Source organism: Squalius cephalus (genome assembly GCF_949319135.1).
Source record: "Squalius cephalus genome assembly, chromosome: 1".
Classification (NCBI taxonomy): domain Eukaryota; kingdom Metazoa; phylum Chordata; class Actinopteri; order Cypriniformes; family Leuciscidae; genus Squalius; species Squalius cephalus.
In genome coordinates this window covers 33,488,972-33,514,373 of record NC_137122.1, presented here as the reverse complement: position 1 = coordinate 33,514,373, position 25,402 = coordinate 33,488,972, and the positions used below count along the sequence as shown (strand labels likewise).

The 25,402-nt window shown below is 38.4% G+C and overlaps 3 protein-coding genes across 4 annotated transcripts; 2 read left to right on the top strand and 1 right to left on the bottom strand.

Annotated features, from left to right (window-relative positions):
* Positions 1 to 680: 680 nt before the first annotated feature.
* Positions 681 to 6,580, top strand: arpc1a (actin related protein 2/3 complex, subunit 1A). The gene is made up of 10 exons (XM_079872599.1): positions 681 to 2,422; positions 3,764 to 3,853; positions 3,958 to 4,062; positions 4,151 to 4,373; positions 4,451 to 4,558; positions 4,664 to 4,876; positions 5,007 to 5,082; positions 5,187 to 5,380; positions 5,963 to 6,053; positions 6,177 to 6,580. The coding sequence occupies exons 2-10, from the start codon at positions 3,790 to 3,792 to the stop codon at positions 6,213 to 6,215; spliced, it is 1,113 nt and encodes a 370-aa protein (XP_079728725.1). The 5' UTR covers positions 681 to 2,422; positions 3,764 to 3,789; the 3' UTR covers positions 6,216 to 6,580.
* A 67-nt stretch (positions 6,581 to 6,647) lies between these two features.
* Positions 6,648 to 13,925, top strand: arpc1b (actin related protein 2/3 complex, subunit 1B). Its single transcript, XM_079872611.1, has 10 exons — positions 6,648 to 7,126; positions 7,693 to 7,768; positions 9,924 to 10,028; positions 10,119 to 10,341; positions 11,687 to 11,794; positions 11,875 to 12,081; positions 12,170 to 12,245; positions 12,323 to 12,519; positions 13,393 to 13,483; positions 13,594 to 13,925. The coding sequence occupies exons 2-10, from the start codon at positions 7,705 to 7,707 to the stop codon at positions 13,630 to 13,632; spliced, it is 1,110 nt and encodes a 369-aa protein (XP_079728737.1). The 5' UTR covers positions 6,648 to 7,126; positions 7,693 to 7,704; the 3' UTR covers positions 13,633 to 13,925.
* Positions 13,926 to 14,082: 157 nt separating this feature from the next.
* Positions 14,083 to 23,987, bottom strand: wipi2 (WD repeat domain, phosphoinositide interacting 2). Of its 2 annotated transcripts, none has more exons than XM_079872567.1 (12): positions 23,714 to 23,987; positions 22,633 to 22,715; positions 21,768 to 21,937; positions 21,560 to 21,656; positions 21,222 to 21,319; positions 21,033 to 21,125; positions 18,321 to 18,391; positions 18,091 to 18,204; positions 17,713 to 17,877; positions 17,014 to 17,121; positions 15,948 to 16,045; positions 14,083 to 15,850 (listed from the first exon to the last, which is right to left on the bottom strand). In XM_079872567.1, the coding sequence occupies exons 1-12, from the start codon at positions 23,785 to 23,787 to the stop codon at positions 15,738 to 15,740; spliced, it is 1,284 nt and encodes a 427-aa protein (XP_079728693.1). In that variant the 5' UTR covers positions 23,788 to 23,987; the 3' UTR covers positions 14,083 to 15,737. The 2 variants fall into 2 exon arrangements, with proteins under 2 accessions (XP_079728693.1, XP_079728694.1); XM_079872568.1 differs by having other exon boundaries at positions 18,097 to 18,204.
* Positions 23,988 to 25,402: the final 1,415 nt, after the last annotated feature.

Sequence of the window (25,402 nt, the reverse complement as noted above, 5' to 3'; positions counted from 1 at the left end):
TTTATTGATTACATGATTACTTGATATTCACAAAATGGCAATTGTTCATAATTCATTGATTCGCCCTTCTCCTATAATTTTATCTTTTAAAAATGAGAGGTATATGTATCCTCAAATACGTTCACCAATGCACATCCATTAAGCAGCACAGATTGTTATTATTTCAGTATACACACAGTGTTTTGGCTTCAGTATTTCAGTGTTTAGGTGTTTGTGATGCATTCTTAATCCTGCACCTGGCAACTGGCATGCAACGGCATCCTAAAGGGAATCTGCATTTCCCAAAAACACTTTCCTAACAGACCTCAGTTTAAGCAGTTGTCCCTGTTAAACAGTAGCTATCTTTTAGTATACTTATTAACCCTTCATCTCTCCCTATTTCAGAAATGTCCTCATTTAGAAAATTCCTTCAGCTCACCGTGAAAAAATGATATAAGTCAGTCGTTTCTATCCTTTTCTTAACTGCAGTGTTTTATTTTCAGGTTAAACCTTTGCTCAAAGTGGCTCTACAATATAATATAAAGGCCAAAAAAGTGAAGCTGTGAGCTGCTCTTGAGAAAACAACAGAAATGGTAAAGAATATTAAACCTGATTAAAAATGTATCACAATTTCCAAAGAAAAGAGTGATGCCAAGGAAAAGAGTATATGACTGTGTCTGTGTGGTTTTAATTTTTAATGAATTGCATTTTTACATCCTTAGGAACAAAACACACTTGCAGAAGCTGAGGAGCGAGGATGAAGCAGAATATCAAAGAACAGATATCCAGAATATGAAAGCGCCTTTAGACGAAAAGAGCGCTGCCAATGCTTGAAGTGCTCAAAAGCGCAAACTAATGGACCTGAGAAGGGACTTGGAAGGATAGGAGTCGACTCTGGCAAAGTCAGAGAAGGAAAAACAGTTGAAAGCAATCAAGGATTTCACTAAAATATGGCTGTAAATTCCCTTCACATCTGTTACCATGTGTGAAATCAAGCAAACACATGTTATTGATTGACAAATTAAAATAAAGTAACATAATGATTTGAAATTACTCAGTTTATAACCCACTATGGCTCTTTAGGGTCTGGATGCAAAGCACTCTGACAGGAGACCTTAACCAATGGGATGAAAGCATTGCCAAGGCACAGAAGGAAAAGAAAGATCTAGAGAAGCTTCAGCAGGTAAAGAACGCAAGATATTACTGATAATTGATGCTGTTATCATTAAAAAATAAGATCCAAAGAGAACAACCACTCTAGAAAATTACAAGAAGCAAAGACTTGGAAGATCTCAACATAACGCCTCATCAACCGTTGACTTTTTTTTCCTACTATGGAAGTCAATGGGGACTAACATTTTTCAAAATATCTTCTTTTGTGTTCAACAGAACAAAGAAACTCATACAGGTTTAAAACAACATGAGCATAAGTAAATTATGACAGGAATTTTATTTTTGGGTGAACTATCCCTTTGAAATACACTCAATGTGAATTTCTCATTTTATCTGCTCAAAAGTAACCCCTTTTTGCATCTGTAAAGGAAACAACATCAGAGTAAAATAGTTCCTCTAAGCTAGTCTGGAGGAACAGGTCAGAGGTCATGCTAAAGCTTTGAGGATCACAAGCAAAATGGAGTCAGACTTGAATGAATTGGAGATACAGCTGGACAATGGCACTAAGAACAACAGTGATACATTCAAGAGACTGTAACAGCATAGCTTTGACCCCACTTGTGAATGAAATTGTGTTTTATATGAAATAGAAATCTTTTGTAACAATGTAAGTTCACTTTTGATCTGCAACCTTGCTTAATATAAGTATTAATTTATTTTCTTTTTTTTTAAATTACTGACCCCAAAAACATTTGAACGGTAATTTTGTATTGTAATATTTAGTAATTTTGTGTAATGTGACCGTTGGTATATTTTAGATTTATGAAAGTGTGCAGAATCCATCCCACATTAATCAAAATCGGTGAGACAGCAATCTACAAGAAAAGGACTTTTAAGAGAGAGAGGGGTCATATTTAAAAAAAATAAAAAAAAATCCATACAACGACATTGTAATATAGCACATATTTATAAGGACGAGTCCTTATCAGAAACATAATAATAAGAATAGCCTAAATCCGTCTAAGATTGAAAGTTACACACTCTTTTGTTTTGAACCTTGGCCTGCTCGTGCTCTCCCATCCCTCACCATTGTCTTCTGAATGACTTGCACACGGACACGCCCACCGTTCTGCCGTGCGTACGCATGCGCGCTGAGCCGTGTGCCATTTCCTGGATTCCTTGACAGGCCGAAATCAGGGAGCGAGAGAGCAGTCGGAGTGAATTCGTGTCGACTGTCCAGAGTCCGCGAATTCAAGTCCGTCCACCAGCTGAACAACCGAGAGCGAACATCCTTACGAATATTTCCACAAGAAGCGGAACATCGGTTCAGGTAAATGAGGTCCTTGTCATGCCTTTTTCCGACAGCAGGGAGCGGACTGAACCGGCATCTTGAGCAAGGCCTTCCTGATCCTCAAATTTAACAGACCACGAACATTGTGTAATTTCACTCGCATTATAACCGTGTTTGCAGTTGTATAAGGTGCTACAGACGTTTATCTTTAAATCCGGCGTCTCTTTTCCTGCATTCTGCGTAATTTTACTTGAAATAAATCGGGTTTTCGCGTTAGCTTTCGGCTAATGTAGCAGGCAGACAGCTCCCGCACAGAAGCCCACGGCATCAGATATTGATCTTCTGCCTCGCCCACGCCCTAAAACCGGGAACTGACAGCCGTCATCAGGTTTTGCCGGTTGAACAGGCAATTTTTGCTTTAGTATATGATTACACACAAAAAAAAAACATTGCATTTGTGGTTAGGGACATAGACTGATGGATGTGATTTTAGCCTTGGTATGCCAATTTATCAGTGCTGGTTTACACTGATTTTGAAACTTGTGAAGCCATTTACAACTAAATCCAGATTGCATGATTATCCACTATTGCGAGTGTGGTAAGTTACTTTTATCGCACTCGCAATAAATGTTCAATTACAAAAGAATTAATGTTAAGTAAAATTCAGCCAGTTAATCCGTATATTTATTCTCCGCCAAAGTAAATAGTTGAAAAAGAAGCCAACATATTAAGCGACACACACACACTAAATCCGGACTGGATTAACCTGTATGAGTGGAGTGGACTGAGATAGAGAGTGTGTGTGTGTGGCTGCATCCGATATCGCATACATCCCTACTATACAGTTGGGTGACAAAAGAAGTGCGTGCGAATTCACAGTACTCATAAAAGAGTAGGCAGTAAATACCCAGATGACCTACTTCTTCCTGCAAGATTTTGAAGTGTGCATATGATGGACACTTCACTATCCCATGAGGCCACGGGAGAGGATTTATGAATGGCAGTGAAGAGACATAACTGACGCTGGTAGGTCACATGATTATGACAACATGGCAAATGTAACGTCCAGATTACATTGATACTACCACAAACTCATACTATAAAGAACATAATTTTTAGCAGTCATGAAGTAATTGCTTATTCAAAATAATTTCGGATGCAGCCAGAGATTCCCCTCCTGGCTTTCGTAATCGCTCTGCTCCAGCTCCACTCCGGGTTTTTAATTTCCCGCTCCCAGCACACCAGTTAGAGAAACCTTAAATTTTTCCTGCTAAATGAATAAATGTAAATGTCAAAACTAAACACAGCTCAACCAACAAGTATACTCTTAGTTATAATATTACTGGCATAGCAATCAAATATGGTTGTGTTTCTTTTCAGGCTGAGGTGCAAATTATTTGAAGATAATGTCACTCCACCAGTTTTTGTTGGAACCCATTACATGCCACGCATGGAACCGGGACAGGACCCGTAAGAAAGCTTCTCATTGCTGTTTATTCATAGATGTTGTCTATATCCATGCTTTTATCAATTTTGAACTTATGCCCATCTCATGTTTTGTTTTTCAATGACAGAAATTGCTATCAGTCCAAACAATCACGAAGTCCATATATACAAGAAAAGTGGAAATCAGTGGGTGAAAGCTCATGAATTAAAAGAACACAATGGGCACATCACAGGTAAAAGTCCCTGCAAACTGAATGTTGCATTTCTTAAGTTACTCACAGACATTATGTTGAAATTAACCATTTCTTTGTTCTTTTCCAGGCATTGACTGGGCTCCTAAAAGTGATCGTATTGTGACTTGTGGAGCGGACCGGAATGCTTATGTATGGAGTCAAAAGGACGGCGTGTGGAAACCCACCCTTGTTATTCTCAGGATCAACCGTGCTGCCACGTTTGTGAAATGGTCTCCGCTGGAGAACAAGTTTGCAGTGGGGAGCGGAGCACGACTCATATCCGTTTGCTACTTTGAGTCTGAAAATGATTGGTAGGTCACAGTTGATATATTGGTCTTCATTGATTGTTTTGCCTTACAGGTCTTATAATTTTTTTTTGTTTTTTTAGGTGGGTTAGTAAACACATCAAGAAGCCCATACGTTCAACTGTCCTCAGTTTAGACTGGCATCCAAATAATGTGCTTCTGGCAGCTGGGTCATGTGACTTCAAATGCAGGTGCGACTTTGTATATTGAAGCTTGGTAACACTGTCAATGTCTCTGAGCATAGAAATAAACCTTTTATTAGCTGTCTGAATCATATTTGTGTGTTCGTTTCTTAGGGTATTCTCTGCATACATCAAGGAGGTGGATGAGAAACCAGCTCCAACTCCATGGGGGTCCAAGATGCCCTTTGGGCAGGTGATGGCAGAGTTTGGCGGGGCAGGAAGTGGAGGATGGGTTCACAGCGTCTGTTTCTCAGCCAGTGGGAACAGACTGGCTTGGGTCAGCCATGACAGCACTGTCACTGTAGTGGACCCCACAGTAAGCTCAACGTGAGTATCGGAAATGGTTGGCGTGTTTAGGAAAAAATGATTTCTGATTTGCTGGTTTAGACTTTTTAAACCGTCCTGGTTGTAATATGTCATGCTCACTAATGACTAATATCTTGCTTCTGTTTTGCAGGCCAAGTCAGTTGAAGACAGAATTCCTTGCCCTTTTGAGTGTGACTTTTGTTTCTGAGAACAACATTGTGGCAGCAGTAAGAACCCTTTTTTTTCTTTTCTTGGTTGAAACGTGTTTTTTGTGTTTTACTTCAGAGGCGACTGCCTTTTTCAGGACCTAATATTGAGTGTTTTCCATTAGGGTCACGACTGCTGCCCTATGCTGTTCAGTTTTGATGATGGTGGAACCTTGACCTTCATATCCAAGTTGGACATTCCAAAGCAGAGCATCCAGCGCAACATTTCTGCCATGGAGCGCTTCCGCAACATGGACAAGAGGGCCACCACTGAGGACCGCAATAGCACCCTAGAAACCCTGCATCAGAACAGCATCACGTAGGCCAAATTATTTTAAAATTATATATAAACGCTACCTTTCAAGAGTTTGGGGTAAGGTTTTTTTTTTTTTTTTTTGCCAAAAGGAATTTAATTAATTAATTAATTTGGTTGATCAAAAGTGAAAGACATTTATATTGTTAAATGCTGTTCTTTTGAACTTTCTATCACAGTTTCCACAAAAATATTTAGCAGCACAACTGTTTTCAACATTGATAATAATAGTAAATGTTTCTTGAGCAGCAAATCATCATATTAGAATGATTTCTGAAGGATCATGGGACACTGAAGACTGAAGTAATGATGCTCAAAATTCAGCTTTGCCTTCACAGGAATTAATGAATTTTAGAAATATTAAAATATAAAACAGTTATTTTAAATTGTAATTATTTCACAGTAGTATTGTTTTACTGTAGTTTTGATCAAATAAATGGAGCCTTGATGAGCATTAGAGGCTTCTTTCAAAATTTCTTTAAAAAGTCATACAGACCCCCAAACTTTTTAACTTTATACATTATTATTATTATTATTGTTTGTTTGTGTAATTGTGCACAGTTAAAAAAATATATTTTTACTTTGCAGCCAAGTGTCTATATATGAAGGAGACAAAAGAGATTGTCGCAAATTCTGCACTACAGGAATTGATGGAGCAATGACCATATGGGATTTCAAGGTTTGTATTTTTTATTGTTTTATAAAGATGCCTTTAACTTTTAAGCAATTCATTTGCTTCCATTTTTCCCTTGAGTCACAGTTAACCTGATTTATTACCATGTTTGCTTAATTCTTTCCACAGACCTTAGAGTCTTCAATCCAGGGCCTGCGGATCATGTAAAACTCGCACCGATCTAGCATGACACGGCACAAGCAATGCAGCTTGAAGACTAACAAGGAGATTTCCGATAACACTTCTGAAAGTTTTTAAATAAAAAAAAAAAAAGCACTGAGCAGTGGTGTGAACTGATGTGTGACACTCTTAAAAATGGAAAAACACTAATGGAAAAGGGGGTTAGGATCTTTGTTTTCTTTTTGTTTGTTTTTTTTAATAAAAAAAAATCTATGCCAAAGCTGGCACCCCAGGAGTGTGTGATGGTTGATCAAGATGTTCTGGCTCTCCTGGGGAACTTGAGAGGAGTTAAATTAAAAGGAGAATTTTATGTAAATGGTCTGCTAGAAATAAATGACGTATACTACACACCATTTGCGAATGTCGTCTCATTCTGTTTGATTCAATGCCTTTGTATCACTGAGATCGATTGCCTTTTTCATGCTAACAGGAAACAACTTGGCTTTCAGACGCAACTAGATATGCACAGCTCTCAGTTTGTAACCCAAGGTTGGGTTATACAGTTTTTGATGTAACGGTTTTTGCAAACTATGACCATGCATATAAGGATTCATTCGAAACCGTGTTGCTTTTGCTAGTAACCATAAATCAACTGTGCAGATTCAGGGCTTAAAAAGAACAAGCGTTATTACATGCAACCGAGGAGAATGTGAAGGGGAGTTGAACTGAAAACCCTCCTCACCAGCAGACAGCCGCCCACACAAGGAAGTGGTTATATGCTTCTAACAGGGAAGGGGAAGTAGTGCATATTTGGAGAGAAAAACAACCAAGGAAATACTTTAGTTCATTCAGAGCAAAGCCAGCGTTTGTGTTGACTGCTCAGAGTCCACGAACTCAGGCTTCTGTTGCAGACTTTGTCAACCCCCACCACACATCTCTGTGTTTTTACGGTTTCCTGGGTAAGTAGAATAACATATGGTTTTGTTTATCTGAATTTGGAAGATTTTGACTGTGGAGCAATCTAGTTTTTGAATGCTGGTGTTTGTGCAACCTCACTAACATGCACTAACATGCAGAATGACATCTAGAAAGTATGTTTCTGTGACTTTTTATCTGTAGCAAGAGATTTTACAGGTCTACCTGACATTTAAAACTCATTGCTGCAAACTCCCCCAGCAGAGAGGACCGTTACATGTTTTAAACGGAAACTAAGATAGTTGAGGTGTTTTATGTGTTTTTCTTGTAAGTGGACAACTGAGCATCTGGCTTTGTCACATTCCTTTCTGGTCTGGTTTTAATTTTCTCCAAACATTAAGGGGGAAAAAGTTTGCAGTTACAAAGACAAATATGACCTACAGGGATAGAAGTCAGAAACAGGAAAGATTTTTAGTAGGAAGTTCTACAGTTCTCCATTTTAGTAATGTATGTCTCTATACGGAAGAGTTGTTGCAACCGTTAAATTGGTTTACCTCGAACATCGTATTTACCATTTCATCTCAAAATTACTTCTATTTTTCATTTGCAGGAAAAAGTAATCATGGCTTATCACAGTTTTCTTCTTGAACCTATCAGCTGCCATGCCTGGAACAAGGACCGAACTCGTAAGTTCTCATACTCCTCGCAGCATCTTTGGAGCAGTTCCCAGTCTCTAGGGCTAAAGATATCCTTCAGCATCTGAACTGTGTAATCTTGTGGGAGAATCATTGCTGAATATACAATTGATTCTGTCTCCAAAGCTCATTTGATCACGAATCAAGTACGTTTTTTTGAGGATTTTTTTTCTGAAAAGAGTCTCATGAGACGTGAACGGTGATTTTCATGAACATTTCCTCTCAAAGATTGTCTTCCTACTTGCATTTTAACTTTTGTTATTGTAAACTGTCACGTGAACCACCATTTGGCCCTTGAGAGCCCATTAGACCCTTTACTGAATGCTTACATTATTCTGCTGAGACCTGCATTTTGGATGAGAAGCTGCACTTCCTTCTGGGAAAGTACATGGACATACATGCAGCATGCACTCTTGTTTTTATGGTTTTCTGTGGTTTATGATACCAGTTAGAATCCTTCAGCATTAAAAGTTAAGTGTGGCTGCTCTCAAAAAGCCAAATAAGGACTTTTATGGTTTAATTAAGTTTAAAATCAGTCTGTCTTTTTAAAAAAAGCAAAAAATATAAATGTCAAAGCTGTGTCTTTTCACTGCTGCCGCCCTGCTTTTCTTTCCGTGCTGATGAGAGAAGCAGTAATGACTAATTCCCCCCAGACTTCCTGTTTTACCATGAATGGTGCTTTGTTGCTGATGTCGTATGTCTTCAGTAGACCGCAGAGCAACAGTGGGGAAATGAGACGACTGAGAATGACTTTTAAGTTTAACTGCTGCTGTTAAAACCATGCATGTTTTCTAGCTCACCTATGAAAAATGTGGGAACACATCTGCTGTAGCAGGAAAACAGACACTGTGTCTGAATTCAGCATTAGGCCTGACCAAAAACCCATACTTGTAGTCTTTGCTACATGACATATTTCCATTATTTGGACCAAATGTTCAAGTGTTGGTGTGAAGACTGCAAGCGTGTGCAAAACTTCTGATTACCCGATGGCACACACTTAAAAAACTGCAAGCAACAGAACTTTATTAACACATTTTGCTTTTCAGTACTTTGCACTTTAAAATAAACTCTGGGCATGTGAGTTCCTGAACATGATGTGAATGATGGGATACACTTAGCCTCAAATTCCCCTCAGAAGCAGTATTAGCGATAGTGTGGATTTAGTGAGCATCAAGGCCACTAACTGAGCACAAGGCCACAAGTGAGCATCTTGCGCACTTGCTTCCTGTTGCGTGCAAGTGTTCTCAACTTCGGACAGCCCCATTTTCTTTTAAACAATATGGACCCTTTTCACAGATTGTGATAATGTATTTTCACAACATCGCAAATCTATATAGTTTTTAATATTTTAATATTTAAAAACTTAGTACACATTTATAACGCTATACTTTGTGTTCTATTACCCTGGCAGTAAATGACAAAAAATATATTAACGCTGCTGCGAGGGTTTTTCTATGTTTTTTCTAATACAACGGCTGAGGGAGTGACAACAAGTTTGACATCTTTCTCTGACTGCTTTAATCTCCCTATATTTTTCCCTTCTTTTGGAAAGTCATGGAAACGCTCTCACGGATTTTTTCTTTTGCTATTGGAGCAAACGGAAATAAAAATGATATTTGCTGTCGTCTCCCGTTTACCGCTATAGAAGTTTACCCAGCTATGGCGACTTACGCCTCAGAGAACCCCCCGTAAATGCGAAAATGGTCCATTCCGCAGAAACATTCTGTCTGCAGGATTAAATGCCGAAAAAGAAAACATTTCTGAAGAAAACATGGGCGATGCCTGCCATAATATTAAGGTGTTGTGGGTGGTTGCCAGTGTGTTGTTGCATTGATATTAAGGTGTATTAAGTATGAAGGTCTCTCACCACTCCAAAAAGAGCCCACCCATTGGTCCCAATGTAGTCCATTTCAATGGTAGATTATATGATTTTTTAGTAAAAAAAAATCCCAATCTTACATTTCAAAGTTTAATAATTAGGTTAAACCCCCCCCCTAAACCTCAGTATGACCAATAGTGATGTTAGCAATTGTTAAAGTTTATTAGTGGCACTAACACGTAGGCCTACTAACTTATAAAAAAACTTAGTCTGTTATCCAAACCATCAAGCCAAAATACTTTTGTCTTATATTTCTGTCTCCTTTAGAAATAGCACTGTGTCCTAATAACCACGAAGTCCATATCTACAAGAAGGACGGAAGCAACTGGAACAAAATCCATGTGTTGAAGGAGCACAATGGCCAGGTTACTGGTAAGTTTAGAAGGTTCATCTGACCTACACGGTCACAGAGCATTGATGTGAACAAAACAATGTCATCCAAGACGTTTCCTCATCAACCAGGCATTGACTGGGCCCCTGAGAGCAATCGCATCGTCACCTGCGGCACCGACCGTAACGCATACGTCTGGACCCTAAAGGGAGACGTATGGAAGCCCACCCTGGTCATTCTCAGGATCAACCGTGCTGCCCGCTGTGTGACATGGTCTCCTAAAGAAAACAAGTTTGCTGTGGGCAGTGGCTCACGTCTGATCTCAGTGTGCTATTTTGAGCAGGAAAATGACTGGTGAGTATATCAGGCAATAGAAATTATATTAAGCCTTTTCTGACAGAAAAAAGCTGATGGTGGTTAATCTACTTATGAGGCAGATGGGCTCTCTCTTATCTTAAAATGACTCTGCTGTGCATTTCTAGTCCTATCATTCTAAACACTGCTTTAATCCGAGGATGCTGGTACTAACCAACAGCGCTGAACCTTTCTCAATTGATTCTTCACTTCCAGACTCTTCCAAGTGCAACAATGTTGGATTACAGGTTGCACATTACACATTAAATGATAAAACATTATAGCATTGAGCCTTGGATGACTACTCAATGCAATATATTTAAGACATCACAGTTTTGGTTGCAAGCAATCATATCCAAACAGCGAGTGTGATACTAGCACTTTTAATACAATTGTTCAATAAACATTGCTAATACTGAATAACTTTTTGCTGCACGGCTATGCATGGCGGTATTTACAGAACAACACAGTGGTGGTGGCATTCCTAAATTAATCTTTTTTAACGAATGATACTACAACTCACTCACTTGTTTCATTCCTGAACGAATCTGTGTTTTTCAATGAATCATGGTTTAATGACTCAATCAACCATAAATGCTGAATTTGATACTGCATATTAGACTCTTACTATTTCTGCCATGGAAAAATATGGCAAAAGTATTAAGAGTAGTATACTAGTATGTGGCTCCGAATTCAGCAACAGTCACTCGTTTAGTTCCTGAAGGAGTCAGTGTTTTTGAATAAATCATTTTTAGTGAATGATTCTATAACTCACTTGTGCAGTGAATGAATGAATCAGTGGGTGCTTTTCAATTTGAAGGCTGTGTACTAGTAAGGCTGCATATTTAGGTTGCCACGTCATCAAGCTCCTTCAAAGGCCGTCTCAATTTGAAGTATACTTGGAAGGCAGCCATTGTCCTTCATTTGGATTATTTTGAAGGATGCATCAAGCGTATCCTTCACATCCTCCATTCAGCCACAATTCTTTGCACAGATACCAGTTCACAAAAAAAGGAATTAGCGGAAAAGTAATCAGAACAGAGGTCGTCTAATTTCATTGTGTAGTACAAGACCAAAAATAAAGATGAAGGCATATTTAGTTTTTTTGTAAATTAATATCAAAATGCTAAACTGTACATAATGTAAAACACTATGAAAACACAGACTTTGTATCAATAGGATTCAGTTAGTATAAAGATATTTAATAAAAGGTATTTTTCCACAATTCATTTTAATAGTATTTTGTGCCACGGGGTGGAAACAATGGCATAGTGTTTGGGACCCCGTAACATCTTTTACTACTGGGTGTATCTAAGATGCTTAAAGTAATTTCTCATTATTCTAGGTGGGTGTGCAAGCACATTAAGAAGCCCATCCGCTCCACCATCCTTTGTTTGGACTGGCACCCCAATAACGTCCTTTTGGCAGCTGGATCATGTGACTTTAAATGCAGGTTAGGTTGATTCTGATCTGCATTGTAATTTATGAATATGACTGTTATATGAACTTCCTGTCTGTTAAATCTCCATCCAGGATCTTCTCTGCTTACATAAAGGAAGTAGAAGAGAAGCCTGCTCCAACAGCATGGGGCTCTAAAATGCCATTTGGAGAGGTCATGTTCGAATCTTCTGGTACTTCAGGTTGGGTGCATGGCGTCTGCTTCTCGGACAGCGGGAATCGCGTGGCATGGGCCAGCCATGACAGCACCGTGGCAGTGGCCGAGGGAGGAAAGACTGCTGTGTGAGGATTGCCTTTCAAATCTAGCCCTCCATATTTTTGCCTTTTAAAAAAATCATATTTACTCAATTATTTCCTTTTATCTCGCCAGCTGCACCAGTCTGTCCTCTGAAACCTTGCCTCTTCTGTGTGTGACTTTCATTACTGAGAACAGCCTAGTGGCAGCTGTAAGTATCTTCAGATGTCAGACCTTGATGCCAAGGTAATCTGTTTAGATTGTCCCCTGATTTTCATATCTTTTCAGGGCCACGACTGCTACCCTGTGTTGTTTGTCTACGATTCAAACAATGCAGCCCTGTCTTTCGGAGGAAAACTTGACGTGCCCAAACAGAGTGCTCAGAAGGGCCTGACAGCCAGAGAACGCTTCCAGAACTTGGATAAGAAAGCCTCTGTAGACAGCAAGGAAGCAGTCCTTGAGTCCGTGCACAAGAACAGCATCAGGTACAGCCTGTTCTTCATGATAAACTTTTCAAAAAAACACAAGTTTTAAGCTTTTAATTTTTATTTTGAAGCCTAAATTCAATCGACAGAAGTAAAAAACGAAATAAACCAACTACACCATGGTCGAATGACTTCACCGTCACCATCACTACTATTACAATAACTCTTGCAGTCTTTATTTAAAAAAACAAAAAAAACATTTACCCTGAAAGAATTGTTAGAAAAGCTTGCTATTATAAACACATTAAGGCTATAAATGTTTACCTGTTCTGTGTGATTACGTTTAATGTCCCCGACAACCTCTGTTGCCCCATTGAGCCACTTATTAACAACCTATGTTAACTTGTTAACTTCAGACCTTATTTCAGGCATTTGACCAAAAACCCATTCAAAAAACCCATTGACTTCAGTACGATAGAACCCTGAAAAAAATTGTCAAGCCTAATGGGAACAGTGTTTGTGCTGCTTTGTGCAGTTGTGTTTCTGTTTCCTTTATAAGTCACGTGACGTCCCGCCGACTGCTGATTGTGGGTGGGGGCAACTGCTTTAAAGACGCCTTGTTTGACATCCGCCGGGTTTTGGCCTGCAAAAATATGTCATCCCTGCCGTATACATATCTATGATCCCTGCAACACTTAATCCGCTTATTAAATCCTAACAAATTGTAAATTGACGCAAAGAATGCAAGCAGATTGATTAAGCAGAAGTTGAAATGCCCCGCCCAGTCAGGTTGCGCAAATATATTGCAGTTTAATTTGATGCAACTAGTGACACTGAAAGTACACACTTCAATATCAAACATGCACCTACAACAATAAACCTATAGGCCTAGATCTATTAATACATTTTCCTGTGTTGTTGTTCACTTCTTAGCCAAATCTCAATCCTTAATGGGGGAAAAGTCAAGTGTGCCAAATTCTGCACCACTGGTATGGATGGAGGCATGGCTATTTGGGATGTAAAGGTAAAACTTGTTGAACTCTTGTGCATTTCAGAATCGTTATTTAGTTTGTAAGCAGTGGGCAAAATGCAAATGTGCATAAAGATGACTAATTCTGTTTAATTCTGTTTCAGACCCTTGAATCTGCAATGAAAGACCTCAAGATTGTCTAGACACAGAAGACTCCAGAACAAAATGTCTGCGGTTCAAATTGCTTGCTTTTTAATAAGCTAATCCTTTTTAATGCAGCAGTCTGTATGTTTTTACAAGATTATGTTTTGATGTGTATGAGGTTGAAGGATTTTATACTGATGATTCAGGAAACTGGTTCTGGATGAACCAAAAACCAATTTATATGCTGGTCATAGATTGCTTTTCTTTGATTAGTGCAGGTACCTTGCATTGGATTTTAATAAACTGCCGTTGAAACCAATAAAGTAAATTTGACTATTTGCTGGAGTTTAACATGCGTTCCTGTGTTAATCCAATACTTTCAGTGCAACTCTCTCATTGAAATACTCATTAGATGTATAATGAACATAAAAGATCAGCACACCACTCTCTGAATTGAATTTAAAATGGAATGGAAAGGAGAGGAAAAAAAATCAAATAAGACTTTAAAAAACATTTTCAACAGAGGATTTATTTAATCTTTATATGGAACAATTTACATTTTTATACAAAAATCATTAGAAAACAGATTAAAGTGGCATTGGGGGGGGGGTTTAGAGCTCATTGGCTGATAATGAGGACACAAGTCAATTTATTACTGACGTTGACATTTGTTGATATGCAACATCAAAACATGCTCAGGAGACAATCATGCATAAAAATGATCTCAAGATCCTTTAGAGCTCCAAGAATTCAGGCAGTATCTTCAAATGCCTATATTGTTTGCTTGGACACACTGGCTAACTTTGTGTATTGTAAATATTTGGTAATCACATTCATAAACCCTGGTCCTCTAATTCTTCAAAAGAACATCAGATTTTACATTTGACCCGTCCTGGTTTAACTGCCAGACCATGTGACCCGTTTATTCAGCCTGCAGTCCACAGGGATATCTGTGAGAACATACCCTGTTTGCAAGCTGAATGCTGCAACCATTTACTAAAGATTAGGATGTTTTTAGTGAGATATATTATGCTTTCCGTCTTTGCAAAGGACAAGGCTCTCAAAATAGAAACCTACCTAAAACGAGGCTCAGTCACGTCATAAGCAATCGTCCGCTGCTGGTATTGAGAATAAATCAAAGAGACAGGGCCTTGAACTTTCCTCATTCATTAAGAATAAAACAAAATGTTCTGGAAACAAGATGATGACTGACTGCCAGCCTCTTGAAACCACGTTCATCACTGGAAAGTTCCTTCTGAAACCAATACATTAAACGTCTTCATCAGTCGTAACTACTACTGAAGTTACTCAAGTGTTTGGAACTTAAAATAATAATAAATCTTCAATAAAATCAGTCCAGGCCAAAGGAAGACACTAGGGGTAATTCAAAGCCAAAAAGAAAGGTTCAGTCTCCACATTGCCAAATTGTTTAACCATAATGTGGCATGGGATTAATCAAAATAGAGTCTTGTAAAGCATGTGCACTTACAGATGCAGTAATTCAGGGTAAAACTAAAATCAACCCTCTCAGCCTGTTAAAAACACTGTATAAACAGTTATTGTAACCAGATCATGTTGTTAACAGCTCATGTATATTGTTATCACAGGACAAAAATTCACATCTTGGTGCCACTGAGCCACAGATGATTGGTAAGGGACATCGCAGACACTGCACAGTTGTGTGGTGATGTAGCAGGCGGCGCAAGCCAGTTCGCTTTCAATCACATTTGAAAAAGACACAAATGCACAAACACACAAGTGCTTGTCAAAGTTCAAGAAGAGAAATGGCCAGCAAACACATCAGAACCATCCACATGAAAGCAAAAGTTTTCTAGGATTTCTATTCTTGGCACAAGTACATGCAAAGCTAAGAGACGTGAAACCTGCAGCTTGGATTTCATATTTTGGTCTGATTAAGGACAAAACCTGGCATTAAAAAAAGGAAATCAAAGAAAAATTCACAAGGTTTTATAAAGCCACAAGGGTGGGGGAAGGAAAACATCTATACGCAACAAGAGACAGAATAAGGCTACAGCTAGGCTTGCTTTAAAATGATCTCTGTTTTAATCCCTTTCTCTATCAGGTCACACATGCCCATAGCAGCACCAGAGGAGGAAACCCCCTCTGCAATGTCACTCAGTCAGTTCCATCTTCTGCCAGCAGCTCAGTCTGTTTCCAGGATTAATGGAGGCTGCTCGTTCTCTTCGTCCAGGTGCAGGGTGTTCATGTCGTCCTCCACTCCAGCACCCCCAACTGCCCCCTGATCCTCAGTGTAACCTGAGACAACGAAAACAATAGCAGGCCATTTGAAAATTTAGACTCTTTGTTCCCCCTCTTCACTGTTATGCGAGTGAAAATGACAAATGTTCCTTACCTTTGGCAACAGCAGCACTGTAGGTCTGTGCCACGAGTGGCCGGTCGTGAGCAGTCTGTTCAAGAATTTCATTCGCTGGCTCTACACTTCCATCTAACCTAGAGGAGGAAACACATTTACATAGGGAGTAATTCACATGACATGCCGATCAGTGTCAATATAAACTCTTTTTAATTTAGAGACTGTAATTGGAATACTTGTAATATCTGCAAAAAAAAAATTTAAACAAAAATGATAAACATGTATAAGCCAAGTTCAGTTTAAACTAAAACCGTATTGTTGGATAAAAGTCTTGACTAGGCATGATGTGTTAAGTCTTGTGTGTCAAGCAAGTGATCTATTTTCACTGACATTTGAAATAACAAAATATTTGACATTTAATATTCAGCTATGGAGTGGGATTATGGACCAATGAGATTTCAGTGTGGGTAGGATTCCCCAGCACAATGCATCAAATACTATTGCTCCTGTTTTAGGTTTTCAGTGAACCATACAGGATACTAAATAACCAAAAAGCAGAAAGTCATGGCCAAAATAATTCTATGTATATACACTACTGTTCAAAGTATTTTTCTGAAATAAATTTACACTTTTATTCACCAGGGACACATTTAATTGTGAGTCAAGACATTTATAGTGTTACAAAAGATTTAGATTTCTAACAAATCCCGTTCTTTTGAAATATCTTTTTAATAAAGATCTTAGATTTCACAAAAATGTTAAGTAGTGCAACTTTTGATAATAATCAGAAATGTTTCTAAGCAGCAAATCAGCATATCACATAACACGGAAAGACTGGAGTAATGATGCTGGAAACTTTGGCATCACAGGAATAAATGACATTTTAAAATATATTTAAATAAAAACAATTTCATCTCAATCGTAATATTTCACAATACTTTTACTGTATTTTTGATCAAAATAAATGCAGCCTTGGTGAGCAAAAGATGTTTTTCTTTCAAAAACATTTTAAAATGTTACCGACCCCAAAGTCTTTAAACTGTAGTGTATATTTAGACCAATGGTCTGATAAATCATGTTTCAACTTGATAACAGTGGATCTCACTTATGCTGTTTCATTAGTGTGCACTCTCCTCCCTCCTGTGGGTCCAGATTGTACAGGTAAAGATAGCCATCTGCTGCAGCCACCAGCAGGCGTGGAATCTTCTGGATTCTAGAAACCAATCACAAGCAAGATAATCAGAGACACATCTACCCTGATAGCAACCACAGTCTGAAAGCATATCTAGATCGTATTAAAGACTTAAGCCTGGAACACACCAAGCCGACGCTGACGAACTAGCGCTGATGAAAGCCGACTGTGTTGTCGCCTCGCATCGGGGTAAAAATGCTGCACACACCGAGAGAACTACTGCCGACTAAAGCAGTGCGTGCTTACTGTTTTGAATATCAATCCTGCTAAACACTTTCTTTATTCCACTCCGCTCGTGTTAATATTGAAATATTCGCAAAGGAACACTCAGGTAAGATGACGTAACATTAGAACAGCCTTCTATCTGTACCGTTTTGAGTTCTTTGCTCGCTGTTTTGCTATTATTCTCATACACTGACTCGTTCACTAAGCTGAACAGCCAATCAGAGTTCTCTCTCTCACCGACGGTGTCAACATGTCGAATCGGCCGAAAAAAAGCCACTGATAAAACTTAGTCGGCCGACACACAAAAACTGCCCGACGGCCGACCGTCGGCTTGGTGTGTTCCAGGCTTTAGGTCTGGTGTGCCATTTCAGAATGTTTTTTTCTCACATGGCCAGAGCGCAGATGTTCTTGTGACCTGAAAAGGGCAGTCTGACTGTAGCAAATGCCCTCCCTTGAGTGAACATCTCTGTTACGTGTGCAGGCAGGTATGTTGTGGAGGCCATCAATACTTTCCCAAAGTATCCCGTCCAAGTAGTGGGCTCCTCCTGAGGCCTATGATGGAAAAACATGAGTTTGAAAATGACAACATGGTTGCAAAATAAAAATGAACATTAAATATCTGCCTATGTTATGGCTTGTTAATGCATGCTTAATCATGCCCTAACAGGATTTTATCAATAAAAAAAATACAGGAAGATGTACAAATTCACAGGAAGAAGTGAGAAGGTCGTCTGAAAAACCACTTATTTCAGTGGGCATCATTACACTGACTTCTCTCTCTGGGTCTCCAGCTTAAAAATATGAACCGTCTCTGTGTTGCTTGAGGCAGACAGATAGAGTCCCTCCATACTGAAGGCGAGGGAACAGATGCTCACACATCTGTTGAGGGATAATTACAGTAAGTGGATTGTTTTCATTATGTGTGCTTATTACGAATCCTGGCTATTTGAATAAATACAAAACAGATCGAATCTAAAATAATATAGTTATCTTACCTCTTTACTCCCCTCCTGAACTCAAAGATCTTTTGGCCCTCTGGAATGCAGAACACACGGATCACGGTGCCCTAAAAAACACCAAAGAGAGGGTTTGAAAAATTAAACTAATTAAGGTTAACTCTTAATGCATTATTCAGCACCTTTAAATACTGAAGGTTTATTTTAAATGTAACAATGGACTATATGCAAGCACTACTATTCAAAAGTTTGAGGTCAGTAAGATTTTTTTTTTTTTAAGAAATTCTATCTTTTATTCAGTAAGCAAGCAAACTGACCAAAAGTGACAGTAAAGACATTTATTATGTTACAAAATATTTCAAATAATCATTCTAAGCAGCACAACTGTTTTCTGCATTAATAATAATAATAGTAAATGTTTCTTAAGCAGCAAATCAGCATATTAGAATCATTTCTGAAGGATCATGTGACACTGAAGTAATGATGCTGAAAGTTCAGCTTTGCATTACAAGAATAAATCACATTCTAAAAATATTAAAATAGAAAACAGTTATTTTAAATAGTAATAATATTTCACAATCTTACTGTTTTTACTGCATATTAAAATAAAATAAATGTAGTGTGGCATCGTGAGAGGGTATGTCAGAGGCAAGGTGTGTGCTATCTAGGTGGTTGCAGCATGGGGACTACAAACCAAGATGGCCACCTGGAAAAGCTGTTAATGAGCTGAGAACAGAGAGACTGGCTGTTTTTTTTTTGTTAGAGAGCATAAAGAGAAGCTGGAAGAGTGTTTTGGTTGAAAAAACGTTTTGGAGTTTTGAGTTGATTATTAAAAAGAAACCAGTGACTTGATCTCTGCCTGGACTCGATTTGTGAAGCAACCCACACTTTGGTGATACCGTACCTCTCACGATGCCACAGTAGCCTTTAATTTTCTTGAAACTCCAACTCGGTGTTTGGACAGCTATCATCAATAGCTATGTTTCCATCCAAAGTTGAGAATTTAACTTAAGCGCAAAATTGAAATACTGCATAAAACATTTGCGAATAAAGCAAAAAAGAGCCCAAAATAAAAAAAAGAATAAGTACTTACTGGATAAAAAGGCCTATAAATTGTCCAAAACTTGTTTTTATTTAAATCTAGTGTTTTGCACCTTTCTGTGATGGGTAGGTGTAGGAGTAGAGGTTGGGTTTGGTGATAGAACATATCATTAACCTGATATAAAATCAGTGGAAGTCTATGCAATGTCCACACTAATATAGTGAAACAAATGTGTTTTAAAACACTCATTGAGAGTAGGCTATATTTAAAGTGGGTGATCTGCCAGTATTCACATGATTCACTTGTAATTAATTCAGTGAATCAATTCCAAGCTCTGAACTATTTGTTTGCTTTGTCAATCACGAATGTTCACAGAATTCTGTAAGTACTAGTAAGTACTTTTTTCCATCCAATATATTCAAGAGAACAAAAAAAGTCACTTCCTTGGAAACTGGTGCAAAATATCTGTAATAAAATTGGGAGTTGCAGCAATCGGGGAAGCCACTTCGGCTCTTTTTTTCCACCATCATGAATGACTTGCATCTCAGAGCGCACAGACGAAACACAATAAACCCTGTCATGTTCTCTTGCATTTGGATGCTGGTGTTTGGGAACACAAACGTGTGAGACACTTCTGTGAGGGAATTAACTAAATCATTCTGATGACAGACTCTAGCTCAGGCATTTCAGGATGATCAAACCAACATTTGAGATGCTTTACAATGAAATTTCTCTGCTGGTTAGTCCAGTTATCCAATCACATCCTCTGCTGAGGCAAAGTCATGCAAGTTTTTTTGTTGCGCATTGAGGGATTTATTGGGTAAAAGTGTTTCCATCATAGATCATGCGTATGTCTTCTTATTGGATAAAAAAATGTATCCGCCTCCATTGAATGCACAACTTTATCTTTTATGCTTAGAAACATAGCTAGTGATGAACACGATGATGAAGACAAAAAATCGTATAAAAATACCCCTAACTTTTAAAAGGTTGGGCGAATTTTGCTACAATTCATTTTCCTCAACCAAACAACTGTAGCCAAGTAGATTCAAAAATCAAACTTTCTTAATGCAAAAAGTGCAATAAAGTTAATTAAAGATCTAATTAAAACAATCAAGTTGTTTTGAAAGAATGACATTTAATAATTTACTTGAACTATTAACCAATACAACACAGTGATACAGACACAATAGTTACCTTCATAGATTTTTTACAAAAAAAATATTTTGTTAATGAAGAATTCTGTGAACATTCGTGATTGACAAAGCAAACAATTAGTTCAGAGCTTGGAATTGATTCACTGAATTAATTACAAGTGAATCATGTGAATACTGGCAGATCACCCACTTTAAATATAGCCTACTCTCAATGAGTGTTTTAAAACACACACATTTGTTTCACTATATTAGTGTGGACATTGCATAGACTTCCACTGATTTTATATCAGGTTAATGATATGTTCTATCACCAAACCCAACCTCTACTCCTACACCTACCCATCACAGAAAGGTGCAAAACACTAGATTTAAATAAAAACAAGTTTTGGACAATTTATAGGCCTTTTTATCCAGTAAGTACCAGTAAAATGTCCTTACTAATCAGTTGTAATGATATTTCACTATATATGTGAGGACATTTGGCCCTCACAAGTATAGCCAAACCTGTATACACACACACACACACACACACACAGACAGACACAGCTGTACCTTCTCAGAGGCTGTGGCCAATTTAGTCCCGCTTGCATCAAACGCTAGTGCTGCTAGTGGGCTATCATGGGCAGGTATCATGTTAGCTGCCCTCTGGGGATGAATATCACACATACATTGACAAACTGCATTTAACACAATCCCTTAAAACCATAATCATTGCAAATCTTTAAACTAAACAGCACTTACCAGGTTGACCGTATCAAAAACTTGTACCTCCCCAATTGTTGCACTTCCCGGATAGGCCAAGTAGCAGTTGTCATTACTGATTGACAGGGCACATAGTCCTATAAATGTTTAGTGACATTTTAATCACCACAAATTAAAAATCTGTATGGCTACTACGAATTTGTATAACAACAAGGCCATTACTATCTGGTCGCTACATCATTTTCCTACGTTTTCAGTTCCCCAAATATAAATAGAGCACCTAAACATTATGAAAGAAGAACTTGCTACATGTACTTCCACATGAAAAGTCTGGTATAAACAACAATGATGTACCGACGGCAAGCAGCGTTACCCACCAGAAGGATTCGGAGGGGTCTCTCGAATGGTATGTAGTACTTTCATATCCCTAATGTTGTGGATATAGAGTGACTCCTCTAAACACACTATCAATCTCTGTGGAAATAAAGCAGGTTTGCAACATTCTCAGATGGTCTAATCACGCTTAATAAAATAAACCCAATACAGGAAACATGTGTCACAGGAAGAGGACGTCTGCTGACTCACCTGTCTGTTTAGTTTCACAGCCAGTATAGTGTTTGAGTAGCTGTAGTTGCATATCTCCGTCCCTTTCTTGAAATGACAGACCTTCAGCTTCCTAGGTGCCTTAAGGCTGACAATAGCGACAAGGCTGCTGGAGAACAATCTCTCCACGATGCACACATCTTCTGTGTCGGCTGAGGACAAATACACGAGAATTTTTATTCAAGTACTTTTAAGTCATCCTGCGCCCTTTGAAGAGTTGCTGAGGCTGTTGAATGTTGAAAAACATTAGACTCCAAGGGCGTATCAAATATTATAACTAACGATTTTCTGACTGGATGCTTTGAAAAGCCTACATCCAGGTCCATTACTTTTTAAAGATTAAACCATAACAGTCAGGAAGACAAGCTTTATTCTGGATGTAGTCATTTTATGATCGTTGAGAGGCACAAGGTGTTCATGCAAGCCATTCAGCTGTGATAATATTGACAACAACATCAACTGCTTTCATAAAATTAATATATTACATAATAATAAAAAAATTATTTACTTTTTTTTTTTTAAATGTACGACATTATTTTATTAAGCAAATTGATGAAGTGCCATAATTACGGTATAAGATATATATGGTCCCTGACATCTAAAAGTCAGGTTAATAGTTGGCCTTTATGGATACAATTTCAGCACATCTGAAATGTTGCATTGGCTAATCAGCACCCAGGACTATACGTTTTAATAAATTTCAAGGACTCTTACTTTTCAAATAGTTTCTACGCCTCTGATTATCTCCGACCTCCAGAAAGACATTATCAACCCCTTATATCAACTGGTATCATGCCAAAAGGTGCGAGTAGCCATGTTGACAGTGATTAAACCACAAATAACTTACTACATTCATAGATCTGTTCCAATTTGTCTACTGATGACAAGGAGAAAAACTTGTACCCAGACTTGGTACCAACAGCTAGGGATCTGGAAAGCAAAGAGGTAACAATGATCAATTGCTACAGTACACAAATCCACTTTTATGGTCTACTGGTTTGCTTAATGACTAAAACGGGTTGTTGACATGATGGTGAAATGTGTTAAAGTGGTATTTTGCAATCTTTGTGGTGCAATGTTTGAATTTAAAAATGTTCTGTACAGTTGAAATGTAGCAGCTGTTATAGCTTATAAAAACACTGGCAGTGCTGTCAGTGAGGTGAGCCACCGGTTACACTGGCAAAAATACTAGTGGAGTCTAAACAATACGCTTTGACTAACTTGTCAGCTGGTTCCATGATTTAGAAAGTTAAACTAAAGGCGTTTAAAAAAAATATTAAATTATCTTTCAGACATCAGACATAACCACCCCCCTCCCCCTCAGAATCAAAGCTTAGTTTGAAGAAATTTACGTTACTCGATTGTTGTTAATATTTGAGCTACTTTTGCTGTGTCGTCCTACTTTGTAAAACACAGCTAACAGCTCTTTTTAACACTTGCTAAATAAGATATCCAACTAAACTTTGTTTTACATTACGAAATTTAATATTTCACACCGTTAGGCTGACGTAAAGCTTTGCCGAAGTACAAATACCCATTTTTTTTCGTTAGCATGGACGCTAGTGCTACACGTCTCGTGCGTGGATTTCTGTCTGGCGTTATTTTACAAGAGCAGAATTGGGGACTGATTTAATAAAAACAAAGCTGCATTACTACATCAGAGGAAACTGTCAGGGACCAACTTATTCTAGCCGACAGAGGGAAATAATAGCAGCCAGTGTTTTAGCTGGTTAGCAGCACGCTTTGTCATCCTATCTGCACTGCACGCGAGCGACGAGGCACGACACAGATAAAGGCGCTCCCATTATAACGAACGAAGCTTCGCGCGACTGCAGTGCAAATGATTCGTTGATTACACCGACAACATTGTGTTGTTTTCGTGTAGATGGGCTGTTAGGCCAGCAGCAGCAGTGTGATTGTTTTCTTACGTGTTATCCTGGTTAAAGTTGGCGAAGAGCAGCTGGCTGCAGCCGGCCTCTCCGCTCTGACTGGCCAGGTTCATGGGCTCGACAACATTTACAGATTAAGCCGAAGTGAAAAGGGCTCAGATGTGGACAAGATCAGTGAAATCTGGGGTCGTCTCGCACTGCCATAAGTTCCACCCTCTTGTTCCAATGAATGTTGTTGTTTTTCTCCAGCCACTGTTGCACCTTTTCGTGCGCATGCGCCGTGGCTGCTGCACGCACCAGCTCCATCTAAATTAAAGGGAAAGGCAATGTTTTTTTTTTAAGTGCTCCGTCCAAATTAAAGGGAAAAGCAATCTCTCTTTTTTAATGCTTTGCATTACGTATACACAACTATTTTTTTTTTATAAACACACAACTGTTTCTTCTTCAGTAGAACTCGCTGAAAGGGACTAAATGTCTGTTTACATTTAGATTTTTTTGTTGTTGCTCTTTTAGCTAACATTTCTCGTTGAAAATACAATATATAGGGTAACATGGGGGCTGATGCCCTCCTTAAAGGGATAGTTCACTTTGAAATAAAATTTTGGTATGTTTTAGCTTACCTCAAGGGCATCCAAGATGTAGGTGTCTTTTTTTCCGCAGTAGTTTCAATTTTTATATTTTTAGGTCAAACCGTTCTTGTCTGTCAGTCATTTAATGCAGGTCTATGGTCACTGTCTCAAAGAGCATGCACAAAGTCCAAATTAAAACAATTCCCCATCGTCCAAATTAAACAATTCCCCATCGTTAGTACACATTGATGGCCTAAGACACGAAACGAGCGGTTTGTGTGAAAAAACGAACAGTATTTATATCGTTTTTACCTCTTATACACAGCCACGTCCAAGTGATCTGAGGGCGCGTGCGCATCCTGGTGGGTGACGTGTACGCAGACTGGTGCATAGATATATACACTAGATGTCGCCTTGTCTACGACAGTTCATTGGAACGAATGTCTTTAAGGCGACATCTAGTGCATATATCTATGCACCAGTCTGCGTACACGTCACACACCAGGATGCGCGCATATAAGAGGTAAAAACGATATAAATACTGTTCGTTTTCTCACACAAACCGCTCGTTTCGTGTCTTAGGCCATCAATGTGTACTTACGATGGGGAATTGTTTAATTTGGACGATGGGGAATTGTTTTAATTTGGACTCTGTGCATGCTCTTTGAGACAGTGACCACAGACCTGCATCAAATGACTGACAGACAAGAACGGTTTGACCTAAAAACATCAAAATTGAAACTACTGCGGAAAAAAAGACACCTACATCTTGGATGCCCTTGAGGTAAGCTAAAACATACCAACATTTTTATTTCAAAGTGAACTATCCCTTTAAGAACAATGTGCATTTACTTTTAAATTTACATATAGATGTAATGTAAAATTATTCAAAAAGGTTACCCTTCTGGGGTAAGTAATTGGCCCCCTGCCTGGGGTAAACCTTTACAGAACTTCTTACCCCGAGGGTCTACTTGTATCTTTTTGCATCAAAATAAATACTATAACTATAACTGCTAAAAAATCGAATCATCTTTCTCCGACTTACCTTACTTTCAAGGAACAGTGTTTTTTTGATTCCAAGGAATTTCTAAGGCCTCTAATTATCCACATAATAAAAACTTTGCTGAAAAAAACTGTTTTGCACAATCTAGTGCATACC

Coding starts and splice junctions, on each gene's coding strand:
- wipi2 (XM_079872567.1), bottom strand. CDS start 23,787: ATGAACCTGGCCAGTCAGAGCGGAGAGGCCGGCTGCAGCCAGCTGCTC. Junction 17,878..18,090: donor ACCCAGAGAGAGAAGTCAGT/GTAATGATGCCC, acceptor TTTCCATCATAG/GCCTCAGGAGGAGCCCACTA. Junction 16,046..17,013: donor ACACTAATGAAACAGCATAA/GTGAGATCCACT, acceptor TTCCTCCTCTAG/GTTAGATGGAAGTGTAGAGC.
- arpc1b (XM_079872611.1), top strand. CDS start 7,705: ATGGCTTATCACAGTTTTCTTCTTGAACCTATCAGCTGCCATGCCTGG. Junction 7,769..9,923: donor CTGGAACAAGGACCGAACTC/GTAAGTTCTCAT, acceptor TGTCTCCTTTAG/AAATAGCACTGTGTCCTAAT. Junction 13,484..13,593: donor TGGCTATTTGGGATGTAAAG/GTAAAACTTGTT, acceptor ATTCTGTTTCAG/ACCCTTGAATCTGCAATGAA.
- arpc1a (XM_079872599.1), top strand. CDS start 3,790: ATGTCACTCCACCAGTTTTTGTTGGAACCCATTACATGCCACGCATGG. Junction 4,374..4,450: donor TTTGAGTCTGAAAATGATTG/GTAGGTCACAGT, acceptor TTGTTTTTTTAG/GTGGGTTAGTAAACACATCA. Junction 4,559..4,663: donor TCATGTGACTTCAAATGCAG/GTGCGACTTTGT, acceptor TTCGTTTCTTAG/GGTATTCTCTGCATACATCA.